The sequence below is a fragment of the Ictidomys tridecemlineatus genome, chromosome 1 (assembly GCF_052094955.1).
Source record: "Ictidomys tridecemlineatus isolate mIctTri1 chromosome 1, mIctTri1.hap1, whole genome shotgun sequence".
Taxonomy (NCBI): domain Eukaryota; kingdom Metazoa; phylum Chordata; class Mammalia; order Rodentia; family Sciuridae; genus Ictidomys; species Ictidomys tridecemlineatus.
Window position 1 is genome coordinate 260,972,846 of NC_135477.1, and position 25,356 is coordinate 260,998,201.

A 25,356-nucleotide genomic window follows, 5' to 3' on the forward strand; every position below is an offset into this window, starting at 1 on the left:
TTTGCATTTGAAAATCAATTAATGGAACACACTGTGTTAAGAGATTTAAACAGAAAAAAACATATGTTTATCTTAGTAGATAAAGAAAAATAATTCCCCAGAGAAGCAAAGCTCCCATTTTTGATAAAAGCTTCTAGCAACTAAAAATGGAGGAAAACCTCCCCAAGCTCATTAAGGCACCTTGAAAACCTCGCAGCCAGTGTCCACTGTCATGAGAAGGCTGGACTTCTCCACCAGGCGTGGAGGAGACAGGCCCTGGGGGAGCGCCCAGCTGGAGCCACCAAGGTACACAGGGCCATGGAAGAGAACTGGTTGGAAAGGGAGGGAAATCCTTCATTCACACACGTTATAACCATTAACGTAGACTTTTTTAAACCGGCAGAAAACCTACTATAATTAATGACCACAGTTAGCAATGTTGCAGAGCACAAGGCCCAAATACAGAAAAAAAAAATCCCTTGTACTTCTATATATTTACAATAAGCAATTTGAAAATACATTGCAAAAATGCATTTTCAGTGGTAAATGGCAATGGGTAAATAACTGAATAAAATGCTGAGGAATAGCTTTAAAAAAGTGTGTTCAAAATCTGACCCAGCTATCCCACTCCTTGCTTTTTACCCAAAGGACTTAAAATCAGCATGCTACAGTGACACAGCCACATCAATGTCTATAGCAGCTCAATTCACAATAGCTAGACTATGGAACCAACCTAGGTGTCCCTTCAACAGAGGAATGGATAAAGAAAATGTGGTAGATATGTACAATAGAATATTAGTCAGCTTTAAAGAAGAGAGAAATTATGGCATTTGACAGTAAATGGTTGGAGTTGGAGAATATCATACTAAGTGAACTAAGCCAATTCCACAAAACCAAAGGCTGAATGTCTTCTCTAATATGTGGATGCTAACTCACAATAAGGCAGGGGGCACTAGAGAAGAATAGTGTTACCTTAGATTAGGTAGAGGGAAGTGATAAGAGGGGAGGGGAGGGGATGTGGGGATAGGAAAGACAGTAGAATGAAGCAGACATTATTACTGTGTGTATATATGTGACTGTATGACCAATATGACTCTGCAACATGTACACTCAGAAAAATGAGAGTGTATATCTATATGATATGTGAAAGTGCATGAATACATTCTAGTGTCATGTGTACTAATTAAAACAAATAAATTAAAAAATCTGTACAGTAAAAACCTCAAAATATTCCTGAGAGAAATTTTTTAAAAACTCAGTAAAAGAAAAGACATGTAATAGTTATGGATTGAATGAGCCAATATTTTTAAGAGAATAATTCTCCACAAATTGATCTGGATTGTCAATTAACTTTCATTCGAATTTTGGCAAGTGTTTTGCAGAAATGGGAAAGCTAATTAAAAATTACATGTAGTGCAAAGGCTTAAAATTTCCAAAACAATATCATGAAAGAAAATTAAAAGTGTGGGGAAAACATGAATCTTGATCCTTACCACACACCATAAACAAAATATTCCAAAATTAATTGTAAGGGGCCTCATTGGATAATGAAATCCTAACAATTTCCAAAAGTCACACAGGGTACTATGTCTGTGGTTTTGAATTAAGCAAATCTCCTCTAAACAGAACACCCACATGTGTATACATGCATATTCACATATACACATGCATAAACACAGATGTATGTGTACACACATGTATACACGGTACACAGGTACATATATGTGCAAATGCACGCATATCCACACATATCCTCACATATCCACACAGCAAGAGAAAAAGGGTAGTAAGCTAAAGATCACCAACACTGAAAGTTCTGCTTGTTGAACGCTCCATTGGTAAATCTGAAAGATGAACCAACACAGACTGAGAGAACATCTCTGTAAAGCATATATCTGAAAACGATTATGGCCATAATATTTCAAAACTCCTATAAGGGATTCATTAGGGATAAAAGCAACCCAGTGCTTCAAATGGCCCAAAGAGTTGAGCAGAGATTTCACACAAGCAGACGGGGGTGGCCAGGAGCGCAGAGAGAGGAAATCCACATTAAATCGCAGTGAGATTCCAACTTGCTCCCAACTGTGCCTGCAGGGTTTCCGTGTGCAGAGGGGCCGAGAGCCACACGGAGAGGCCTGGGTTCTTGAGGAGACTTTTATTGCTTAGATTTCTGTGGAGAAAGGGCTTGCAAAGGTGCGCAGCCCCCAGCGAAGCCCAGGGCCAGGTAGGGACAGAAGGAGCAGGGGAGGAATGCAGTGGCGGAGCCTTTACTAGGTTCTGTAGGAATGGCAGAGGCACGGAAGCCGGCCTGGCCTGGCCTGCTGGGACCGATTCCTTCCTGGGCTGGGCTGGCCGCTCGGAGCCCTGAACCGGGATGGTTTGGGCAGTGGGTCAGGGGCTTGTTGGGGGAGTCGGTGAGGCCGTTGGGGGGGGGCCTAGACTGGAGACTGACGACTCCAGCTGCTCTGGATTGGGGCTGAGGTGCCCCCAAAGCTCTGTGTTAGTGAGGAGGTGAGGAGATGAGGGCTGTTGTGACCCGATGGCGGCATGCCCCAATCCCCCTGGTGGAGTGACAACTTGAAAGGACCTCTGCACTGGGTGGTCGCGGTGGGCAGACGGCTGCCCGGGGGAAGAGGTCACTTGGGCGTGCACTCAGGGGCCGTGCTTTGTCCCTCTGACTTCTCCGGCTCTCCCTGCTTCCAGCCACCACCAGCTGAACCGTTTCCCTGGCCTCTCCCCTCCAGCCTGATGTTCTGAATCACCTCTCAGCCCCAGAGCAATGGAGTCTACCCGTCCCAGATGGAAGCTCTGTAACCATGAGCCCAAATAAAGGTTAGCTTCTCCTCTTCTTCCTGGGTATCTTGGTCACAGTGATGAAAATCTAACTGCCCCGCCAGCCGAGCCCACCGCTATTTCTAACAAACACAGAGGCCTGGGGAAGGCAGTCTCTCCCCAGGTAAGTAGGGCCTTGGGCACCAGAACTTCAAGAATACAGAAATGGGGGGAAAGAAAAACAGCTGATCCAGTTGACCACAACCACAGGGCGAGTGGAGGAGGGATGGAGTCAGATCTAAGGAAGCACACTTCGTAACCCCAGAAGGGCAAAGCTGACCATCTGGCCACGCCAACTCTTGGCCAGGGTCTGCAGCCACTAGATCTCTCACGTGGAGCTGGGAAAGACTCAGGCTAGGACAGCCACTTGGGAAACAGTTTGGCAACCTCTTTAAAAGTTAAACATAGCCAGGCACGGTGGCACAGGCCTGTGATCCCAGAGACTTGGGAGTCTGAAGGAGGAGGATTGCAAATTGGAGGCCAGCCCCAGCAAATTAGTGAGACTCTGACTCAAAATAAAAAATAAAAAGGGCTAGAGGTGTAGGTCAGGGTGAGGCACCCTGGCTTCCATTCCAGAACCAAAAATAAATAAATAAATAAACAGAGAGAAAAGGAAAAAAAGTCAAGTACACACTTACCTTCTAACCTGGCAATTCCACTCCTAGGGAATCTACTCAAGATAAGTGAGAATCTGTCAGACTTGCCCATCAATGGCCAATGTCACTTTTCTTTCAAAATAGCCTTAAAAATGGAAATCTCTAAAAGTGCATCCACCAGTGAAAGGATATATTTAACCCAGGCCAGCCACACAGTGGATTGCCACCACCTGCAAAGAGAAGGGAGCCAGCTCAGCAACAGCACGGGACAGTCTCAAAATCACCAGGGTCTCTGAAGTCGGCCAGACAGTCCACTATGTGATGCTGCTGCCTGACAGCCAGGACAGGTGCCCATGTCCAGCAGACGCCACCCCAGGAGGGGCAGGATCCCACTGCTGAGAACACGTCTGATGGCGAGGACTTGCTCTAAAGCTCAGCTGCATGGTGGACGCCAGATCTCCTCACTCTGCATGCTGTGATCCATGAGTGTGTGTGTGCAAATGATTTCCTCAATAGACTGTTAAAACACCACAGTGAGAGGCAGCCAGAGGCGGTGGCACAAGTGCCTGTGATCCCAGCTACAGGGGAGGTTGAGGCAGGGGCAGGAAGAGGGCTTACTGGAGCCCAGAGCTCAAGACCGGCCTAGGCAACACAGTGAGGTCCTAGAGAACAAACCACCACCACCAACCAAGCCCCACAGGAGGTGTTCCTCCTCACCCCTGTGCAGGTGCACCCCGTTCCTGCAAGCAGTCTGCACTGTCAGACTGTGGCGAGGCCTGCAGGCTCTCACGCGGGTGCTGGGAGTATGACACGAAGCAGTGTCCTTGCTTTGACAGTGCCTGCTCGCTCGCTGCATCCCCGTGCGTCCTGGCAGCCGCCGGATCCCTCCAGGCCCCCTCATGATGAAGATGTTCCTTCACCAATCCAAGACCTCCCATGCAGACCTCCAGTCTCCCTGGCTTCAACAGTCAAATCCAGAAAATGGGCCTTGCTGCTTCCAGAGGTTTTTTTTTGCATAATTAGAAAAGACAGAAGTATAACGAGCACCCCAGGTGAACCCAGGGTGGAGGGGCCACCACCACCAGCCACAGCGTGGGCCCTGCTGCTGTGGTTCTCAGAAGCCCAGTTAGGAAGGACTCCACGGGAGCTTCCAGGAGAGTTTCTGGGGAAGACGAGTGATGAGCTGGGTCTGTGGACCCAGCAGCCCCAGGCCCCTCCATCCGCCCTTCTCTTCCAACATGGCAAGTCAATATCAGTAATGGATGCCAGAAACAGAGGAGGTCAACAAAGGAAGTGGTGAGAGTGCAGTTGGAAAAATAAGGAAACTCAAAATGACCACAAAAAATTGCCTCCAAGAAACAGGGTTCTGAGTGGCCGACACAGGAGCCAGGAATTCGTTTCTGAACCTGAGGGACACTAATTCTGTGGCAATTATCAAGAATACAAATGATAATGATTACTGGCAAGAATGTGGGGGAAAAGTGCCCTTATCCACCGTTGGTGAGACTGCAAATTAGCACAACCACTCTGCAAAGCAATATGGAGCGTCCTCAAAAAATGAGGAATGGAACCACCCTATGACCCAACTACCTACTCCCTGTATCATCCACCAGACCTAAAATCAACATACCATAACGGGACAGGCAAACCAACGTCTGCAGCACCACAACTCACAATATCCAAGCCGTGGAATCAGTCCAGAAGCCTGTCGATAGATGGATGCATCACATAAATGTGGTACACACACAGTGGAGTCTTACTCAGTCATAAAGAAGAAGGACATGATGGCATTGGCCAGGAACACAGTGCAAACTGAAAAAGGAAGGGTCAGAAAACCAAAGGTCAGACGTTTTCTCTCCTACCAGAGCAAAAGGAGGGGAAGAAGGCGGGGAGGTCAAATGTCATAAAGATGCAGGGAAAAGCAGTGTAAAAGGGGGAGGAAGAAATCAAGAGGGAGGAAGGAGGAACAGGAAGGGGAGGAGATCCGAAGGAATTTAACAGAACCTCCTTGTGACCCAGGGGAACACCATCGAGGATGGATAATGGGGGAACAAGGGAGGACCAGGCCCGAGAGGGAGCGTGTCGACTCCTTGACGTAGGTTTCTTCTGGGATGGACCCAGCTGCCGGGTATGACTGTAAGTTCTAAGAAAAAAGAAAAAAAAAAACACTTTAAAAATCCCTAATTCTGAGGCCACACAGCTGAGCGACAGTGTCAGCGTCCCTGTTGGTCCCTCTGAACTACAGGTCAGGATGACAGCGCTCGCCTGGCTTCCTTGTGAGAGACCTGAAAGTAGCTCTGCCTGAAGCCACCCGCTGTGCGCTGGGGCCTGCGCAGGTGTCCTGTGGTGCCACCCTTGGGTCATGATAACACCTCCATTTTGTAAACATGCGTCCTATGAGCAGCCACGCAGATTTGCACATGGGCCCAGACCACAGGTTACTTCACCTCCAATCACCTTCTTTTTTTTTTTTTTCTTTGAGAAAACAGGAAAGGAAAATTTATTATTTTGCTAGGCAAGGAGAAACACAGGGGGCTCCTGTCCCAGGGGTGGTGATTCTGCCCCTCAGCAGCACCAGGGGCAGTTAAACGGCGACTCAAGGACGACATTCCCGTGTTCTCTGTTGGAGTGTGACCCACTTGTTAATTTGGGAGACAGTCATTTCTGAATCTTCTGGTGCCATCCCCAAGTCTGGTGCCTTCATTCCTGTGGTGGGCGTGTGCTCAGGGACAGGTAACTCTGCCTGGGATGGGGAAGAAAGGTAATGAGTTTCCCCTGAGATTAGGGAGGGGAGAGATTAGGGAGGAGCAGGAGAGAGGAGGAGAAAGAAAAGTGTCCATTTTAAAAAAGCTGCAGTGTCCGAGCAGCAAGGGCTGTATTCAGAGCATAAAGTGGACACTGTTTCATTTCCCCATGTCAATTTCTACATCCCATCTGTATGAAAAAAAAATGGGTGATAACATCTCCAAGCTGCTTCCTGCTGAAAGGGGATGAAGTTGGGGGAAGTAGCCCAGAGTCCTTGTTCTCTATCAGGTGGGGCGTGGACAGGTAAGGGCATTCAGCATCAGAGCAGTCCAGAGGTCCACAGTGCCAGAAGGCAGGTGACTGGACATGGCAGGTGGTATGCCAAGACAACAATACACGAGACAAAAAAGCATTACTTTTTTGTAAACAATTAGCACCAAAGCAATTAGTTTTTCAATCAGTCTCCAAAATCCATGAAGACAGTAATTCATAATCATATCAGTGGAAAATGGATCAAGTTTATCAATGCAGGAAGTTAGGAAGATTTGTAAGTCTATGAGATGAGGCTCAAATTAACTCAGGACAAACTTGCATCTTGAGTCCTTTGTGATGTTATGATTAGGCACTCCCAGCAAGAACCCTTCCTTTATAGCCTCCCCATTCACCTTCTTTACCCCATCATTATCCCTAAACCCATTCCCTGGAAGAGGGCTGGAGACTTGCTCTCCTGTGTCCACCCTGGGGGCCCCATGCAGGAAATCCTTCTCTTCTTCAAAGCTCATGGTCACAGTGATGGGCAGGCTGCACTGTGAGGAAAAGGATTAACATTTTGTTCTTTTGGAAGTACTCATCCATCGTAACCTTCGCTAAGTGTGCGTATGCATTCGTTAGAAATGTGCAGCTGGGCAGAGTTTCACTGTGAAAACCTCTGAAAGTGCCCTTCCTCTTCCCTTCCTCCCTCGTCTTCCTCTCTGCCTCCCTTCCTCCTCTCCAGCTCACAGGTGGAGGATGAACCAGTGTCCCGCTGACTCCCCTCTCTCTACCTGCACCAGAACCCACTTCCCACAAAGCCGAAGCACTGAGAATGAGTGAGCTGGTCCCTCTTGATGCCGCAGTGATGGCACTGCCCTGACGGGCCTGCTTGGCCTGGCCGCCTGCAGCTGGTGGGCACTGGAGTCCCATCCACTCCTGCCTATTGTGAAGAACCCTGCACTCAAGGACACTCTGCAGGGACTGCTCAGGGAAGAAGCCAGCGGAGAGGAGGATGCAGAGGTCACTCAGTGCAAGTGTCACTCAAGGAGAGGGACTTCAAAATCAGGTGGTGGTGATGGGCCAAGGGCTGTGAGTGTGCCAACATGGAAGTGGATGGGTGGCCTGGCGTGTAAATAAACCCCTTGCACAGGGCAAACCAGGCTCTGCCCCTCCTACCGAGGCCTTCCCAGGCCTCCTTTCACACACAGAACTGGAGCACGCAGGCTGCAGTGCTGCAGGGCCCAAGGCCTCCCTGGCTGGCTCCTGGGTCCCCTCCTTGACTTCCCCAGCGCTGCCTGCTGAAGGGAAAGTGAGAAATGAAAGTCAGAGACCAGGCAGAGAGGCGAAGGAGGGTTTACTGTCAGAGCTGACAAATTAAGGCCACCTCCCCACAGTGGAGAGCGCAAACAGGCTTGGGTGGGGCAGGCTCAGGAATCCGAGCAGGAGGGTCCTAATGGGGCCACTGGGGTTGGGTTGGTGTGAGTCTTTTCCTTTGGGTGGGAAAGCGAGACTTTTTCCTTAAAATGGTGGCTGTCACTCAAGATGTCCACCCAGATGCTAAGCAAGGCCCTTACACCTACCACCCCAGGTCCCAGGGCGGGGCTGCTCTCTCCTGGCTTCCTCCTGAGCCTCTCCCCCCAGATGATACTCACTGGCTCTGGAATGCACCACGTTTTCCAAAAACCAAGTCACATACTTTGAACAGTGTGGCCTGCCTTTCTACATGTCCACTTTTTAAAAATTTGTTCACCTCATTCACCACTCTAACTTATTTATTTTGTGTTTCTGTTCTCTTTTGGTTAAATTTTTTTATTGAGAGAGACCCATATGCTGCTGTGAGGCATCACACACACACCTTACCAGTTTCCCCTACTGCCAACGCTTTGGACATTCTGGTGCCACATGACAATCAGGATGTGCCCTGGGACTCAGCCTCACGCCACACACATGGCACCAGTGTCACTGGCTCTCCTAAGCGTCCTGGGTTCATCAAAGCATTCACTCTCTTATTTGCACAGATCCCAAACCCGCCCATCCTCAGAGATCCCTTCCGCTGCTCCTTTACAAACACACCCACTTCCAAGCCAAGCCCGACTCTCCATGTCCTCCCTAAACCCCCGCAACCCCCAAATCTTCTTCACTTCCAAAGTTTTGTCATTTCAGCTATGTTCTGGAAGTAGAATCACTCCATCTGTAACCCTGGGGACGGTCTTGTTGCCCTGCCTAACTATGGAGCCCCACACATGGGGCTGGACACCAACAACTTAGTCCTCCTGTAGCTGAGCAATAGTCCACCAAGACTTCCTCACAGTCCACTGAGTCATTCACCCACGAAAGGACACCTGGGTTGATTCCAGCTTTCATCTACCATAAGTAAAGTTTGTGTGCCCATAGGTGCAAGGCGTTTGAGTGAACACAGTTACTACGTCTCTGGACCAGTGCCCAGGAAAACACTTGCTCAACTGATGAGAGTAGTCCTTCTGTTTTATCAGAAGCTGCACGACCGACCGTTTTCCAGAGTTGGGGAGCTGTCTGGCACTCGCTCCTCTGTGTCTCACCATCTGTGGTGCTGCCACGGTACTCATTTTGGACATTCTGATTGATGGGATTGTGTCCTGTGCTTTCAGCTGGCTTCTCTTGAAATGTGAAGTTCCCCATCTCTATGTTTTCTCTGATGGAATGTCTTCATGTCTTTTCCCCCAATTCTAATTGAATTGTGCTTTTGGGGTCTTTGGAGTTTAGCCTACTGTTGAGTGGTCGGTGTTCTTTATATATTCTAAATACTAGTTCTTTGTGTGACACGTGAGTCTCGATTCTTTTCCTGAGTCTGTAACACATCATGTTGTATTCTTAGAGTCATTTTCATAGCAAAACATTTTAAATTCAAATGAAGTCCAGCTATTCAAGATTTGGCTTTTATGAGCTGTGTGGGGTTTTTTGTTTGTTTGTTTGTTTTTTGCATCTCTCATAAGAACTCTTTGCCTAGCTGTAGGTCCTGAAGAGTTTCTCTTATTTTTTTTCAAGTTTTATAATCTTCCACTTTCTAGTTAAATCTAAATCCATAAGGTGTGAGACCTTGATGGAGATGTTTTCCCCTCTTAGTGGGTCTCCAATTGCTCTAGCTCTGTTGTTGAAAAGTCTAAATTTTCTCTCACAAATTGCTTTTGCATCTTTGTCAAAAGATCAATGGGGTGCATCTGCATGGGTTGTCACTGGGCCCCTGCACTGCTCCGCTGACCTGAGTGTCTCTCCCTCCTTCCACAACACCCCTCTCCATTTCTACAGCCACACAATGTCTTAAAAATCACTTAGATTGATTGCTCCTACTCTAATCGGCTTTAAAAAATTGTTTTACCTTTGGTAAGGTCTACACTTTACCATACCTACTTTAGAATAATTTTGTGTACATCTCTGAAAATCTTGCCAAGGCCTAAAATTACTTTTTAAATATAATATCTATAACTCAATTCAACTCCAAATTATTTACTAAAAGTACCCTCAAATTTCAGTTTGCTTTTATGTAAGTTTCATTTTTCCTAAATGTTAACCTGCACTCACTCATTCATTCACTCAACCATATAGATCATTTTGAAGGAAAAATCAAAATGCATGCTTACTCTCCTCAATGAATGCAAGGTTTGGGACTTGGTGCTAACTGAGGAATTTGTCTTTAAAATGAAATGTTATTTCCAATGTACATATCTATTGGGTTGTAAAACTTAACATCCAAAGTCAATCTTGATTTATACTTGGAGTTGGAGTGCTGAGCAGGGACACACGTGGGCTGAATCACTTGCGTTCACATTGACCAGGTATAGGGAAGCCTCCGCGTGGGTAAAGAAGCGGGTCTGTGAGCCAGTGTCCACATCGTTGCTGCTTCTCTTCTGCAACCTCTGCTGTGTCTTTTAGAGGTAAAGGTGAGCAGCCAAGAGCTCTTCCTTCATTCATTCATGCATTTATACACTTAATGTTTGTCTAGTGCCCCCATCAGGCCAGGCATGGAGGCAGGGGTAAAGGGACACTGTGACAAAGCCGGCCATACTAGAAAACCAGCAGCACCAGGAGTGGCTGCCACAGTGCCTCAAGGGGACTCCCAGGACAAAGCGTCTTACAGGAGGCTGAGGCCTGCGGAGGCACAAACACAGGAGAGAGCTCGGCTACAGGCAGAAGGGTGAGTTAGTGGCCAGGCTGCCCAGGGCAGAGTGCAGGAGGCAGCAGCCCCAGAGCTGATGGTTGCCCAGGCTCTGAAGGGCTTCAAAGCTGTGAGCCAAGGGAAGCCCCAGCAACGTGTTGGCTCCAGGGAGTAAGACCTCCTTAGGAACAGGTAGAACAGAATAGAAACAGGAAGACCTGGAATTAGAGACCTGGGCCAGGCCCTAAGGTGCCTCCCACTGTGAGGGCCTTTAAGCAGGATGGCATTTGCAAAGCTCCAGTCCTCTCGCTGCAGGAAAGACAGGTCAGAGTGGGCTGTTTCTGGAAGAAGTGCAGGACCCAAAAGGTACTGAGTTCCTGCCTGGAGAGGAGGGATGAGAGGGGAGGGGCCTGGGTGACCTGGAGTCCTGCCAGCAGGCAAGGCCCAACCCTTCTCCTTCTCTGGCTTCTCTAATCTTTTCCTTCCCAGTCTTTTGCTCTGCCCTTCTCCAGCTTTTACCCATCTTCCTGATCTCCTGAAGCTCCTTTCTCTAATCTTGACTTGAATTTTCTAAACTATGCTCCCTGGTGCACTGTGATAGGAAGAGAACTGTGTAAAGGTAAAAGTGCCACTTCCCACAGAGATGTACATGTGACCTGCTTGCAGTCATGCTGTGTCCAGCAGGGTCCCTAACCTCAAGAGCCCCTGGTGTGCACTGCCCTCAGCAGAGGAAGGGCCAGGCCCTGGGCTTCCATAAGGAGAGCATTCTGCCCAGGACTCCTGTCTCCCTATGGAGCCTGGCACAGTGGCAAAGACACACACGCAAATGACTATCAGTTTGAATTTAAACTGCAAACCCAAGACATCTTCTATTTCTTCTTTCTTAATGGTGGAGAAATGCAGAAAAGAGATGAAGAATGACAATTTTTAAGAAAGTGATTTTTTAAAGTAAATTATTCCAAAATGAGCACATTATACTTCTAGGAGCATGATGCTTCTTTTAAAGACTGGTGCTTAGTTTTAAATTTCATTTCCAAAAAATAAACTTAAACTAGCTCACAGGAGAATCTCATTCAACTGTTATTCCAAGTTCATAATTGTTAACATTTTGCAATACTCACTTCAGATACATTTTTGAGAAAAAGGATATTGCTAACAGAGCTGAAGTCCCCATCCCTTATTCAAAGGTATCTAGCATCTGAAATGGGACGGAGACTCTCCTTCTAGAGCCTCCGCCCACCTTGCTCCCCAAAACACAAAATATTGCTTTTGTTTTTAAATTTCATCATCAGTATCATCTTGATTGTATCCTCTGTCCCCTAGATTTCTACTTTGGGGATTTATTTATGTTGATATGAGGGATTTAATTCCCTTGGACCCTGGCAAATATTCAGTGCCATAAAGTAAACCTCTAACCCTTTACCCAGGCCTCCAGGATTGCCAGGAAGGAGGTTTGCAGTCTTAGGCTACTGCAAACAACGCCTCAAGATCATCTCATCCTCCTCTTCCCAGCAAATAAGTGACATTTTTCTCAGCAGTGGACTATAAGACAGAGAGCTGGGGGGCAAGGGGCTCACCTCCTGTTCTTTGATGTCTGAGCCAACGCCTCCCGAACTTGTCTGCAGCAATTTCACCCAGGGCAGCCTGGAGAGTTCCAGTTCCCTGTCCTAGTCTGGGGGGCCTCGGTGGAGGTTCTAGTGAATGAAGCACCTTTGCAGACCCCTCAGAGAGAAGGTCCCTTCACGTCCCTGGCCCATTTTCCCTCCAGGGCCTTGCTTTCACCATTGACATGAGTTCCTGATTCTGCACGGCAACCTCTCATTTATGTTACAATCACTTTCCTCCTTCTTCCCTCAGTGTTAGTGTTGTTTAGTCTTACTGAAGTTTTCACTTTTAATGCAAATATATCCACTTTTGCATTCCCTGAGTCTTTTAAGAAGAAAAGAAAAAAATCCTCCTGCCCCTGCCTGCACAATCCCAAATGTGTAAGAGTGTGCAGGGGATTTTGGCAGGAGAGTGAGCATGTGCACGACCACAGCCTCGGGATTCCAGATCCCAGCGAATAGGTACACAACCCGACTGAGAGGTGGCAAAGGGACATTAACAGGCCCCGGACAACGCTCTGTAGGGCCTTGACTACTGTATAACGGTACTGTAAGAAGACTCAAGGGAATCTTCCCCCTCCTCCGATATTCTGCTTCCCGAGAGGAGAGGACTCGTACCTCCTCACGCCAGTTGAGTTGACTTCTGCTGTCGCCTCAGCCTCGGGGCGCTCCGGCCCGCGCCCAGCACGGCCAGCGCGGAGGTGCGCTCTGGTGTCTGCTCCGAGGAATGCCCAGCCGCCGGGAGCGGCTGGAGGGGACTGGGAGCTAAGTTCTTCTGCAGCCTGTCTGGAAGAAACACTCTAAGAAAACAAAACAACAAAATCTTGACAACTCCCCTTGCCCAGGGCAGCTTTGGCGAGCCGTGCGGTGCGTGGCGGCTACCCGCGTCTGCAAGCGCCGGCTCCGGGCCTGCTCTGCGTGTCCAGGTGAGCCCGGCGGAGGCGCCCCAGCCGCTTAGCCTTCAAACAAGGCCCCAGGAAGAACTAAAGCCGGGCCTTCGCTGCTCCCGAACGCGCCTCCTTGAATTCTGATGCCTTGAAGCAACTCGAGTCTGTCCATGTCCAAGAAGTGACCCTTTGCCTGCCTTTATTGGCGTTCCAGGCTGCGGGCGCTGGGATCCCACCCGGCCCGGGCCGCTTCCGGGGCGCGCGGCGCGAGCGCAGCCAAAGACCTGGCGTCGCAGCAGCCAAAGACCTGGCGTCGCAGCAGCCAGCGGCCAGCGAGGCCAGGGGGACTTCAGCTGGAGCCTCGCGGATGCCTCCCTCGGGGCTTGGGTCCCCGCCCGCAGACGGGCGAGTCGTGCGGGAACCGAAAGGCAGCTGCAGAGTTGAGGGAGGTGGGGACGGCAGGAGAGCGGAGGACGAGGGGACACGCGAGAACAGCGAGGAGACTGGGGCAGGGACCAAGTCTGCCGGACGCTAGGAAATGGGGAAACGAGGCTACTCCAGATCCCCGCAGCACAGAAACTTCAGGAAGCGCGTCGGAGGCGGGGCATCTGCGGGAGAACTGGGACTTCTGCTGCCCACTAAAGGAATCCGGGAGGGACAGGTTAGCTGGGAGAAACTCGCAGTACTCTGGAGAGAAGATAGTTCCGTGAGGAAAGCAGTTTAACTGAATATGCTGCGCTTAGGAGGTACAACAAACTAAAACAAAACAAAACGAATTTCTCCTGCCTTTGGCCCTGGAATCCAGGCATCCCAGCACCCGGGGGGCCGCCTGGAGTCCCTTCCAGCGCTGCCCAGGGACCATCCAGACCTCTCAGGCCATTTAGATCTCTTCAGGAGGGGACCCGTGGCCCACGGGACAGGGGCGCTGGGGGTCTTTCACCTCCCAGCGTTTCTGCCCCTTGCTCCCTTGCCAGGGAAGCGCTTCAGCTATGAGCGCACATTTGGAAACCTAGGAATACGGATGCATCCGAAATTCAATTGAACATCCTCACAGGAGGCTTGGGCTGTAACTGAAGCTGGATACCAAACCACGTTGCATCTGAACTTAGATTTTGCACGGTTTATAACGACGTTATTTCAGATTTCAAAAAAGAAAAAGAAGAAGACCTAGGAGGGGTAGAAGGAGGAGAGAGAGAAGAAAGAGAAAGAGGAAATTGCAAAGCTATACGTCTCCCTCTTTTTTGTTTCGTGTTGTCTCTCCCTCCGTGCACACGCCAGGAAATCCTGGAGCAGAGGATCATGGGTTATGAGTAAATACATTGACACATTGAAACCATTTGCATTTTAAATGTTTCTTCATTAAACAGAACACATGTAAAATGTGGGTGTTTAATCTTAAATTGCACCTCAAAATTACACACACCAAAATGGTAGCTATTTATCCACAAACTCTTGAAAACTCTAGAAAACCAAAGTAATAAAACAATGAGAAATGGTACAGGCGGCGTAAGTTTTATTGAAATGTCCTTGTGTCGTTTGCCTTAATTCCCGAATAAAACCGGTGCTGAAGAGGCAGGTCGAGACAGGAGCAGGGGCTTACGCTGCTCGTCAGTGGCGCGGGGGCAGCGCCGGGGCCACCGCTGCTGAGCCAAGGCGGGCAGTCGCGGGCCACAGCGCCCCCTCGCCGCCCGCCGCGCGACTCCGGAACCACGTCGCCGCCTCCTCTGCCTCCCGCAGAGCCCCAGGATTCCACAGGGTCTGGCCAGGGCTGGGGCCTACGAAGCCATTAGCGTTTCCCCAAGACCCTCAAACCCAGGGCTTCGTATCCGGCCCTTCTTAGCGCTTGGCCTCGCATGGAAAACTGGCTCGCTGAAACTGGACATCCACACCGACGTGTCCAAAATGCCTTGATCACTGTACAGACGAGAAACAGAAACACGATCCAGTTAACTTCCCACCCCCACCCCCAAGTTTTAGTGCACACTCGGGGAAAGAGGGAGGGTCCACAGCAAAATGAAACTACTCATTGCTGGGTGATTGCTATTCGTTTCCCGCAGTGCCTGGCCATTTTCTTTCATTCCAGCTGAGGAGACCAGAAAGGCGGCCTGAGCCAAGTGCCCGCTCATCTACAGGCGACCTCACTCACGTGTCTGAACACGACTCGGCCAAGTGCAGCGTCCAGGGCGGTTTTGTGGAGGGGTGGCTAGAAGGCCCTGGAGGAATCCCTCTGCTCCCCTGGTGGCCTCCGATCTCCAGGGACCTGTCCTGCCACGTAGGGCCAAGAGATAGCAAGGGACACAGCACCCAGCCTGGACACTTGCAGCATTTTACTCATTGATGTTTTGTTTGTTTTAAAGAAGCCTAAGTCAAGTTTAACCTAGACGCGGGAAAGTGATTTTTCAAAATCAGGGAGCTTTATTCCAAACAGTTTATATATCCTAATAACAATGAGGAGGTAAGTGTTAATGTCCCTGCGTAGGCATTTTAATTTGCTACAGTCACCACCAATAAAAATGGCATGTAGTATGATTCGACTGTTTAATAGTGCAAGGTAGACAGTTTTTATTAGTAACAGGCAGCAGTATGGAAAATTTAGATTTCAGTGGAGGAGCATAATTGCTGGGGGGAAATACACAGGAAGGAAAGCAGCCTTGTCAAGAGCAGCAGCATCGAGCCAGAGGGGAAGGTAAGCAGGCTTCCGGGATGTGCTCTGGCAAGAGGAGACCCTCCAAAGTCACGTGCACTTGTCTGGTTATATACTTAATTGATGTCAAAATCGAATCCTTCTACACATATGCTCCTGCTCCAAACTGGCTGTTTCCCCCCCCCCCCAGTAACTTGCTGTTTTCTCTTCTGCCTCTGGCAGAGGTCAGGTGAGGGGGGGGTGTCAAAAAAAGGGGGATGAGTCCTGAGGCTAATGAAAACACAGCAGGAAACCAGTCTTTAGAAACCTAGATACTCCAGGCAAGTCATCCCCAGTGATAAAAATTAGAATCATTTTTTTAAACATAATCTAATTGGAAACCAACCGGAATGGTTGCAATCTGATCTGTGGCTGTTTTTTATCCAACATGTGGGCATCTCATTTAGGAAGAAAGTCCCTCCCAGGAAGACCAAAAATGTCATACATTCCTTGATAGCATGCTCCTCCTGGCTGCCCTCCCTTCTGTAATAATTGATTGAAAGTATTTCCCTTGACCTGAATTAGGATGCCTCACGTGAGGTCACAGCAATATTGAAGTGCGACTGCTGAGCCCTTGCCAAGCCTGGGGTGTGTGGAAGGGGGAGTGTGTGCCCCTGCACCAGCCTGTTGAAATGTGTGGAGAGAGGGGTGGGCATGTGGTTTGTAGGGGAGGGACAAAGTGGGGAAAGGTGGGTGGAAAGGAAGACCGGTGGGGGACATATCTCTGGGGCCATTGAGGAGACAGGTGAAGACTCAGACTGCACCTACCAGGACAGACAGCTTGCCCCCTGGTCCTTGTCTAGCCCAACGCTGCAGTTTGCAGCTGGTTCCCTGGAACACAGGGAAAGACAATGCTGCTGTCTAAGTGTTCCTCATGCTTCCGGACCAGGTTGGCAGTCAGAAACCCAAGCATCAGAGCTGTAGCCTGGCCCCACACAGAGGTCCCAGACCGGCAGAGCAGTAGGAGACAGCAGAGGCCGACCGCCAGCCCCAGAGCTCTCCCTGTGGGCAGCTGCAGCGGCAGGCCTGCACTCAGGCCCAGGACTCAGCCACCGTACTCCTTCCCTCCACCCAAGTGGCTCCAAAGGAGGAGACACCTGTTGGTGGGCTCTCAGGCGGCAGCACAGCCGGCCCCTCTTGAAACTCCCTAGTGCCCCCCATTGGTAACCCCTAACCCCTCAGGCCTGGTCGGCAGACGCCCTCTTCTGCCAGTCCGGGTGAGGGAGGGGTGAAAGATCGTGACAGGGAAATAGGGATGGGGGTACTTCGGGTGCTGAATTCCCCAAGGCCATCGCTGACCGCCTAGCCTTCGGGCCCTCCAGGCACCTCCCGAGTAAAGCCGCAGGCCACCAGGGCTACCTTGTCGCCAACTGCGCTGTGCCACCAGCTGGCTCCCATGTGTCCCTTCCTGAGATGGCAGTGAGGTTCCGCTTATGCCAGAGGCGGTTCATCCAGTATCGACTCCCCCAAATTCCGAAGAAGGCATCAACTTTTAAAACAAAACAAAACAAAACTCTTTTGGGGTGCGGCGTTTTCAGGGCGAAGTATTGGCGGCGCGTGCCCCGCGAATTCCCAGCGTGGAGGTCTCAACACGCCGGGCCCAGCGTCTCCGCGGACTTAGGACAGAAGGCTCACCTCTGTGCCCTCCGGGCATTTCCAAACCCAGGCGGTGGTGGTGGCGCAGGAGCGCAGGGCAGACGGCCAGCAGCGAAGCCATACAGACGCCTCGGCCTTGAGGCAGTGCCGACCGCGGAGGTGGGAGTGAGAGCCGCACACGCCACCCCAGGGAGGACTGGGACTGCAGGTTCCCACATCCTCCCCTCCAGCTCCCAGCGGCTCTGGGCTGGACACTGCAGTCCGGTGTGCAGTCACCTGGGGCGCCTCTTCAGAGGTGGCCAGAGGTGCACGCGCCGTGAGTTCCCCAAGTAGAATCGGCCCGGCCCGACTGCGAGCGGTCTCTTGCCTAAACGGTGAGGGCCGATCGGGGCGGGGCAGCGGCTGGACGGGCCCGAGGGGGGTGTAGAAGGTATCTTGGCCGAAGTGGGGGAGGCAGCTGGATCAGGGTGCCTGGAGGTGGCCGAGAATATGTGCGAGTGGGAGGGGGCGTGCGCCGAGGCGCGCAGCCCGGCCTGGAGACGCTGCAGGGCCGCGGGCGGCCGGCTGGGGCCGGAGATGCGAGAAGCGGCTGCGCCACAAAAGCCTGAGCGTCCCTCCCGCCCGTTCGCCTCCCTCTACTCGGCCCTCCCCTCCTCTCTGCTCGCTGCCCCTCCCCCGGCCGAGGCCTGGAGGCTGGAGCGGGCGGAGCAGGGGAGGGGCGGGCACCCGAATATGCAGATGAGCGCGTGACGGACAGCTCCGCGTTCCAATGTCCCTCCGAAACTCGAGCGCTCCTTCCTCAACTCCTCACTCCCGACTCCAGACTCCCCCAAACCCCGACCGCCGGCCCGGCGCGCGGCTGCGCCCACCGGTTTCGCGCTGCCGCCGCAGCCGCCACTACCGCCCCGCGTTTCCCCGGCCCGCGGGCCGCCAGGCTAGTGCCCCGACCAGCCTGCCTCGGCCCGCGGCCCCGGTGTCCACCGCCGCGCCGCGCCCGGGCCGGGTGTGGATGGAGGGCGCCGCGCGCCCTGCCCGCAGCTCGGCGTGACGCGGGCCGCGAGCCCCGCGCCCACCATGTCCTACCCGCAGGGCTACCTGTACCAAGCGCCCGGCTCGCTGGCGCTCTACTCCTGCCCGGCGTACGGTGCGTCCGCGCTGGCCGCGCCTCGCAGTGAGGAGCTGGCGCGCTCGGCGTCCGGCTCGGCGTTCAGCCCGTACCCGGGCTCGGCGGCCTTCACGGCGCAGGCGGCCACTGGCTTCGGCAGCCCGCTGCAGTACTCGGCCGACGCTGCCGCCGCCGCCGCCGCCGGCTTCCCGTCCTACATGGTAACCGCGCGCGGGTGGGGACTCGGGACACTGGGTTGGGGACCCTGACTGGGGGTGGGCTGAGTGGGGCGGAGGATCGGCTTGCAAGGGCGCCGGGAATGTGGCGCGGGCGGCGGCTCAGGACTCGGCGACTCGGGCCGCCGCACGGCAGGCAGAACAAGGGGCCGGAGTGATAGGCAGAGCCGCGAGAGCGGGAAGGAAGCCGGTGGCGCTTCCCCTCGGCTCCCAGGATAATAGTCTTTGAGAGCCTGGAAGCGCGACTTCACCGGGGCCGGGTCTATCTTAGGCTGTCCCTGGCTCACGCCTGCAGTCTACTGAGGGATCCGGAGCGTGCCGGGGGCTCGCTCACATTGGCTTGGGGCTCGAGGGTCGGCGTAGTTGGGGCCTCCGCGGCGGCTGCCGGGCGATTCGTATTTAGTTGCCCGGCCTGGGGCAGCGGGGTCACAGAGTTGGAAGAGAACAGAGCGTCTGGCTGCGGTTCCAGCGCCCGGCCCGACGCGCCCTAATTTTGGCCTTAATCTGTCTCCCAGACCGTACTTTCGAAAAACGTGTTGGCCGGCATGGGACCGCCAAGTGCTGTAGGAGTCCTCGGTGCACCGAGAGCGGCTCCTGCTTCCGCGGCGTCGGCCCGCGCGCCTCTGGGTTGCGCAGCTGGGCCCGGATGGGGTTGAAACACTTTTCGGGCAAATGAGGCCCTAACCCGGGTTGTAGCCACCACTCGCCCTCGGTGGAATTCCAGGGCAGCGACTGAGTAGCTGAGGCCTAGCAAAGGCTGCAAACGTCTTGAATTTAAACGTTAAAGGGTGAATTAAAATGCTAATTACCGCGTATTTGAAGAATTCGAAACGGTGACTGGCTTCTGAGTTGCAAATTGGATTTACCGAGCTTTAGAGCGGTGAATAGTGGAGTGGGGGCTCTGGGGTGTTATTTTTAACCATATAAGGGTGGGAAGGGGGAGTGCGGGGAGGGGGCAGCGCTCGAAGCATTCGGAGAAATTTAGTTATCAAGAAACTACCTGGAGGCCTGAGCGCTTGGGCGCTCTTGTTTGTGTACTTTGTACGCGCGGCTTGGGAAACATTTAGGGGAAGGTATATCGTTTTAGAAAAGTGAAGGAGTTCATAAATTCGAGAATAACACTAAAGTACTTTGTGTGATCCACAACCGACCCTAAGTCCTCCATTGCGTGGTCACTGCTCCTTTGCTGCAGGGAAGCACGATCCAAGCGCGGGAGAACCAGAGGAGGAAGGGCGGCCGTGGATGGGCGGGGCGGGGTGGGGGGCGCAGCGGTTCGCCTGGACGATGAAGCGGCTGGGTCTCGCAGCACTCACAGTCTCTCCTCGCTTCCAGGGTGCACCCTACGACGCGCACACAACTGGGATGACCGGCGCCATCAGCTACCACCCCTATGGCAGCGCGGCCTACCCATACCAGCTCAACGACCCGGCATACCGCAAGAACGCCACGCGGGACGCCACAGCGACGCTCAAGGCCTGGCTGAACGAGCACCGCAAGAACCCGTACCCCACCAAGGGCGAGAAGATCATGCTGGCCATCATCACCAAAATGACCCTCACGCAGGTCTCCACCTGGTTCGCCAACGCGCGCCGGCGCCTCAAGAAGGAGAACAAGATGACGTGGGCCCCGAGAAACAAAAGCGAGGACGAGGATGAGGATGAGGGCGACGCTGCTAGGAGCAAGGAGGAGAGTCCCGAGAAGGTGCAGGAGGGCACGGAGACCTCTGCCGAGGACGAAGGTGAGCCAGGCCGCGGCGGGCGCGAGGTCTTAGGGAACTTTCTTCCCAGGCGGGGCGCAGTGCGAGGTCTGGTAGGATGCTTCCCTGGGGAAACCCCAGATCCTGGCCCGGAAAGCGGCGGCCTAACACTGCTTGGCCCGCGAATTGGGCCTAGGGATTCCTCCGGGCGCTTAGGGGAGGTCGGAGTCCCCTTCACACGTGGCTGCGGTTGGGGCTAGGTGAGGGATCCCAGGGGTGGGCTGATGTTCTGGCTGCCTGCACTGTCCCTGCGAATCACCCTCTGTGCCCGCGCCTGGCAGGGATCAGCCTGCACGTCGACTCGCTCACCGATCACTCGTGCTCAGCCGAGTCAGATGGAGAGAAACTGCCCTGCCGAGCCGGGGACCCCCTGTGCGAGTCTGGCTCGGAGTGCAAGGACAAGTACGACGACCTGGAGGACGACGAAGACGAGGAGGACGAGTGTGAGCGGGACCTGGCGCCGCCCAAGCCTGTGACCTCGTCCCCACTTACAGGCGTAGAGGCGCCGCTGCTGAGCCCCCCGCCCGATGCCGCGCCCCGCGGCGGCGGCGGCGGCAAGACGCCCCTGGGCAGCCGGACGTCACCTGGTGCACAGCCACCCACCAGCAAGCCCAAGCTGTGGTCGCTGGCCGAGATCGCCACATCGGACCTCAAGCAAACGAGCCTGGGCCCGGGCTGCGGGCCACCGGGACTGCCAGCGGCTGCGGCACCCGCCTCCTCGGGCGCACCTCCGGGCGGTTCTCCCTACCCCGCTTCGCCGCTGCTCGGCCGCCACCTCTACTATACGACGCCCTTCTATGGCAGCTACACAAACTACGGGAACTTGAACGCAGCGCTGCAGGGCCAGGGCCTCCTGCGGTACAATGCGGCGGCCACGGCCCCCGGCGAGACTCTGCACGCAGCGCCTAAGGCGGCCAGCGACGCGGGCAAGGCGGGCGCGCACCCACTGGAGCAGCACTACCGGACCCCGGGCGGTGGCTACGAGACCAAGAAAGGTAGGCTGCCCGACGCCCTCTGGGTGCTGAGGGAGGGACCCTGGTTGGTTAGAACTGCCCAGAATCCCAGGGAAAGGGCGGGGGTAGTCCACCACATAACAGTTCTAGAAGTGGGTGCCTCTTACAAGAGTAAAGCAAGAAGGTTGAGCTACTCTTTGGAATTAGGGAAAGACGGTGGGGGTGGAGCGTTGAGAGTGAAAGGAAGAGGGCTGGGCCTTCCCTCCAGAGCTACCCTGTGATTATTTACTCTTTATTTAATTTACTATTAATATTATCATCATGACCGTTTTAGTTTTGGCAAATACTTATTGCCTCAAAATGCAAATTACAGCTTGTCTCCCTGCTGACTAAGCTTAAGCTTGGGTGTGTTGGTGAGTGCTACTGGTTAAGTAGGGTCTCCGCCAAATCCCCTTCCCTGCCTTCGGATAAAAGGAAAAGAAAAGTTCTCAGTTGCTCTCAGAGGCCCAATTTCTTCAATTTAGAAAATAAAAAATCCCCCTTTCTTCTCCCGTTTCCATATTGCCTCAGTTGCTCATAATTCAGGCAACCAGAGAAAGGAGGTCCAAGGGAAAGAAAGCAAGGGGAACATAGTGAAATAGCCAACATCTGTCTCAGATAGTGGCCATGAAGGCCGGGACTGGCCATGAAGTGTGGGCCTGCATGCCAGGCTGGAGGGTCTGGAAGGTGCGTGGCTAGGCCATCCTAGGGATGGTGGGGCTAGGTTCTCACTAACTGCCCTCCCCTGACAGATGCCAGCGAGGGCTGCACGGTGGTTGGCGCAGGCGTCCAGCCCTACCTATAGAAGGGCCAGCTCAGCAGTGCAAGTAAGTGGGCATCCCAGCGCTTCTCTGACCCCCTGGGGAGCCTCCCAGCCCCAACTGGTTGTATGATCGCTTAATATGTTTTTTTGCTTCTTGTCATGGGGTCAGAGCAGTGCAGGCTTCCGGGTCTTTTTTCCTTTAAGTGGGAATCCTCGTTCTGCTTCACGAGTTTCTTTTCTGCTCCATTTCTGATTTGAAGAATCAGTCCTTTATTTGGAATTTGAATGTGTGTGTGTGTGTGTGTGTGTGTGTGTATTCCAAGCATCAGTATTTATATTCCAAATATCAGTAAGGCTGTTGCTTTTCCTGAAAAATAGATGATTAAATTTGGGCATCTGTATGTCTGGTTGAAACAGTTTCTTTCTTTCTTTCTTTCTTTTTTTTTTTTTACTATGATAGACACACAATGAACACCTATTCTGATAAATGATTGCTACTGAAATTAAACTCAAAATACTGTTGTAGATGTTGGTTGCACAGTAAGATTGAAGAGACTTGCTAGTCTTTTCCCAGGCCTGCCTTACCCTGTGTCTAAACGCCTGGACTGCAGTTCTCTCAGAACCTTTAAAATTATGTTACTTTACAACTAGGCAAAATGACTAATCACAGATCTGAAGATGGGAAAGAGGTGGATCCGTTTCAGATAGACTCATTTTTCCAATGTGATAGTGTTGGTGTGGAACTGAAGGATTTGGGATGATTTGGTTTTTTCCTTGGTCCACAGGTAGGTGTCACAATTGCTTTGGAAAAAAAAAAAAAGTCATCAGGCCATTCTCTCTTCCCAAGCTCATAAATATACAGATACAAAAAAACAGATCTGTAAATCTGGACCACATCTTGTGCCACTGTAAAGAGAAGGATCCACACAGCACTTGAACCCACAGACTCTGACGATTGGAACACACTGTTGGATGTATGTGAATTTGTTGGCATAGTCTAGTTTCCCCGATGTACGTGTGACTTTTGAAAACAATCTGTTCTTTTCTCAGGATATCTCAAATTGATCACTTCATTGCCACGGTATATATTCTATAGGTGTGATAGGATTTACTGTAAAATTTATTTGTAAAAGATGTACACAGTAGAAATAAAACGTGATTGAAGAACTTGAGTACTTCAGAAGTGGAAACAAATTTGATATTTATTTTTATAATGATATAAAGCTTCTAGTAATTTATGCAAGTTGTATTGCAATGAAATCTAAACTTTTTGTAAATAAATTCTGCCTGGTTTTTATTTGAACATTGCTGGTTATACAATCTTTGTTGGTTGTTTAACACGAATTCTTTACTAATTTATATCTTTAATTGTAAATAAAGACAGACTAGTCTACAATAATATGGTGTTTGGGGCTCATTTTTCCTGAAGAGTGATTTGGGTTAGAGCCCTAGGGATAGTAGCCTCCAGGTGATCTGAGCTCACCTTTTTAATGAAAAGCTGTGTGACATAAACTCTCCTTTCTCAAGAGCATTAAAAAAAAAAAAGGCAGATGTGAGAGAACTACACAATAGGGCGATATATATGCTTCTAGACTATTTATGTACAAATGTATTGCAAGATCATAAGATTTTTGTTTTCTGAATATGCAAATTCTTTGTTAGTGTAAATTTCTAAAACTTGGAAAAATAAAATGATCTGACACTCCTATGCATTTTACATTTATTTGTGATGCTGGCTTATTAAACCTCCTCAGCAAACTAAACTAGAAGAGAGTAATAATATTGATAATGGAGGATTACACTTCCCACAAGAAATTACTGATGGAAAATATTGTTTTTTATTAAAGCCCAAATTATCCAAATTGGCATAGATTATTCAGATTTCCTGAATGACTTTTAACTCTGATTTTCACATCATTCCCCTCAACACCAGGGGCAGGTCTGGGGCAGGGATCTTGTTCCCTTTTGGTGGTACTTATTCTTACCCTGAGGGAAAAGGAAAGTTTAAACAGCTTTAGACCACTGTCTGCTTATTGCCTTACTCACTCCCTCATTACAGGACAAGCCCAACATTTGCAGTCAAGTAACGCATCCCCTTTGATTAGGATCATAAAAGCAGCAACCCTGTCACTTTAATTTTCAGCAAAATTATGTGGATATCCATATAATATAATTTCAGAAAAGAAATGAACAATCATTTATTTCCTCTCCAAAGATAAATCGAGTGAATATAACTTACGGTTATAAAACAAGAATAATGGCTTCTTAGATTGCCCTTTAATCAATCATACACTTATTTTTCAAGCGGTTCACCTATTCTATTCCGTGATTAATAATGGTGCAGCTCGAGAGTGTTATTGGATCCCAGCGGGGGAGGTCTCGGGTGCATTTAGCTGCTTTGGAATGGTCAGTTGGGGTTCATTATGGGCTGAGATTGAACGATTTATAAAATCTTGTCTAAACATCTGCCAGCTCCGATAGGCGATGTGTCTGAGGATGGGAAATTGCTGGACCAGTTGATATTGACAAACGGATCTCTCTCCAGTGGCTTTTTGTGCCATAGAAATTAGTGGCCTCTTGCTGGGGTCTCGTTAGAAAGGGTATTTGAAAGTAATCTTAGGTACTTGAGCAAAGCCAGGGGACTGTTAGCCTGACACAGCCATTCAGATGGGGGGGGGGGCGGTAGGGGGTTGACCGTGGAGAAGAGAGGGAGGTGAAGGTTCCCTCTTCCAGGACTGCTTGTGCATTTCATGGGTTTTAAATACACAGGCGTTCAGAGGCCAGGCACTTTTTTTTTCTCTTCCTTCCTCCCCAGTAATAGAAATAGAAATGTTTGGAGCTGAGCTACCTACCTATTGGCAAGAAGAAAGACAGGACCCATGTCACCTGTGTAGTGATGGGAAGCAAATAAATGAGAGGTCTGGGAAAGTAGGACGGAGCTTTGAGTGCGTTTTCTGGTTTGGGTTTCAGACATAAAACCTTCATAGAATTTCCATGAAAATAATGATGTTCCCCTCCAGGAAGGTATTAAGTAGTTTATTAATGTTAGTCATATTTCTGGAATCAGCAGGGAATAAAATAGACATGGCAGCCATATTTCTATTATATGTAACATTATAATGTGTTCGGAGGGCTTCAGTGAAAAATGTGAGTTAGCAATATTTACAGACTAAACACCTGAATATCAACTCTAATGAA

At 51.0% G+C, this 25,356-nt stretch overlaps 2 protein-coding genes across 3 annotated transcripts; one reads left to right on the top strand and one right to left on the bottom strand.

Moving 5' to 3' along the window:
- Positions 1 to 14,523: 14,523 nt before the first annotated feature.
- On the bottom strand, positions 14,524 to 18,124 carry LOC120885587 (uncharacterized). Of its 2 annotated transcripts, XM_078018552.1 has the most exons (4): positions 17,346 to 18,124; positions 17,070 to 17,199; positions 16,479 to 16,541; positions 14,524 to 14,941 (listed from the first exon to the last, which is right to left on the bottom strand). In XM_078018552.1, the coding sequence occupies exons 1-4, from the start codon at positions 17,425 to 17,427 to the stop codon at positions 14,803 to 14,805; spliced, it is 414 nt and encodes a 137-aa protein (XP_077874678.1). In that variant the 5' UTR covers positions 17,428 to 18,124; the 3' UTR covers positions 14,524 to 14,802. The 2 variants fall into 2 exon arrangements, 1 of the variants encoding a protein (XP_077874678.1); XR_013424562.1 differs by lacking the exon at positions 16,479 to 16,541 and having other exon boundaries at positions 17,346 to 17,935.
- On the top strand, positions 18,096 to 23,875 carry Irx2 (iroquois homeobox 2). The gene is made up of 5 exons (XM_078018549.1): positions 18,096 to 18,632; positions 19,980 to 20,385; positions 20,685 to 21,398; positions 22,148 to 22,222; positions 22,944 to 23,875. The coding sequence occupies exons 1-4, from the start codon at positions 18,381 to 18,383 to the stop codon at positions 22,198 to 22,200; spliced, it is 1,425 nt and encodes a 474-aa protein (XP_077874675.1). The 5' UTR covers positions 18,096 to 18,380; the 3' UTR covers positions 22,201 to 22,222; positions 22,944 to 23,875.
- Positions 23,876 to 25,356: the final 1,481 nt, after the last annotated feature.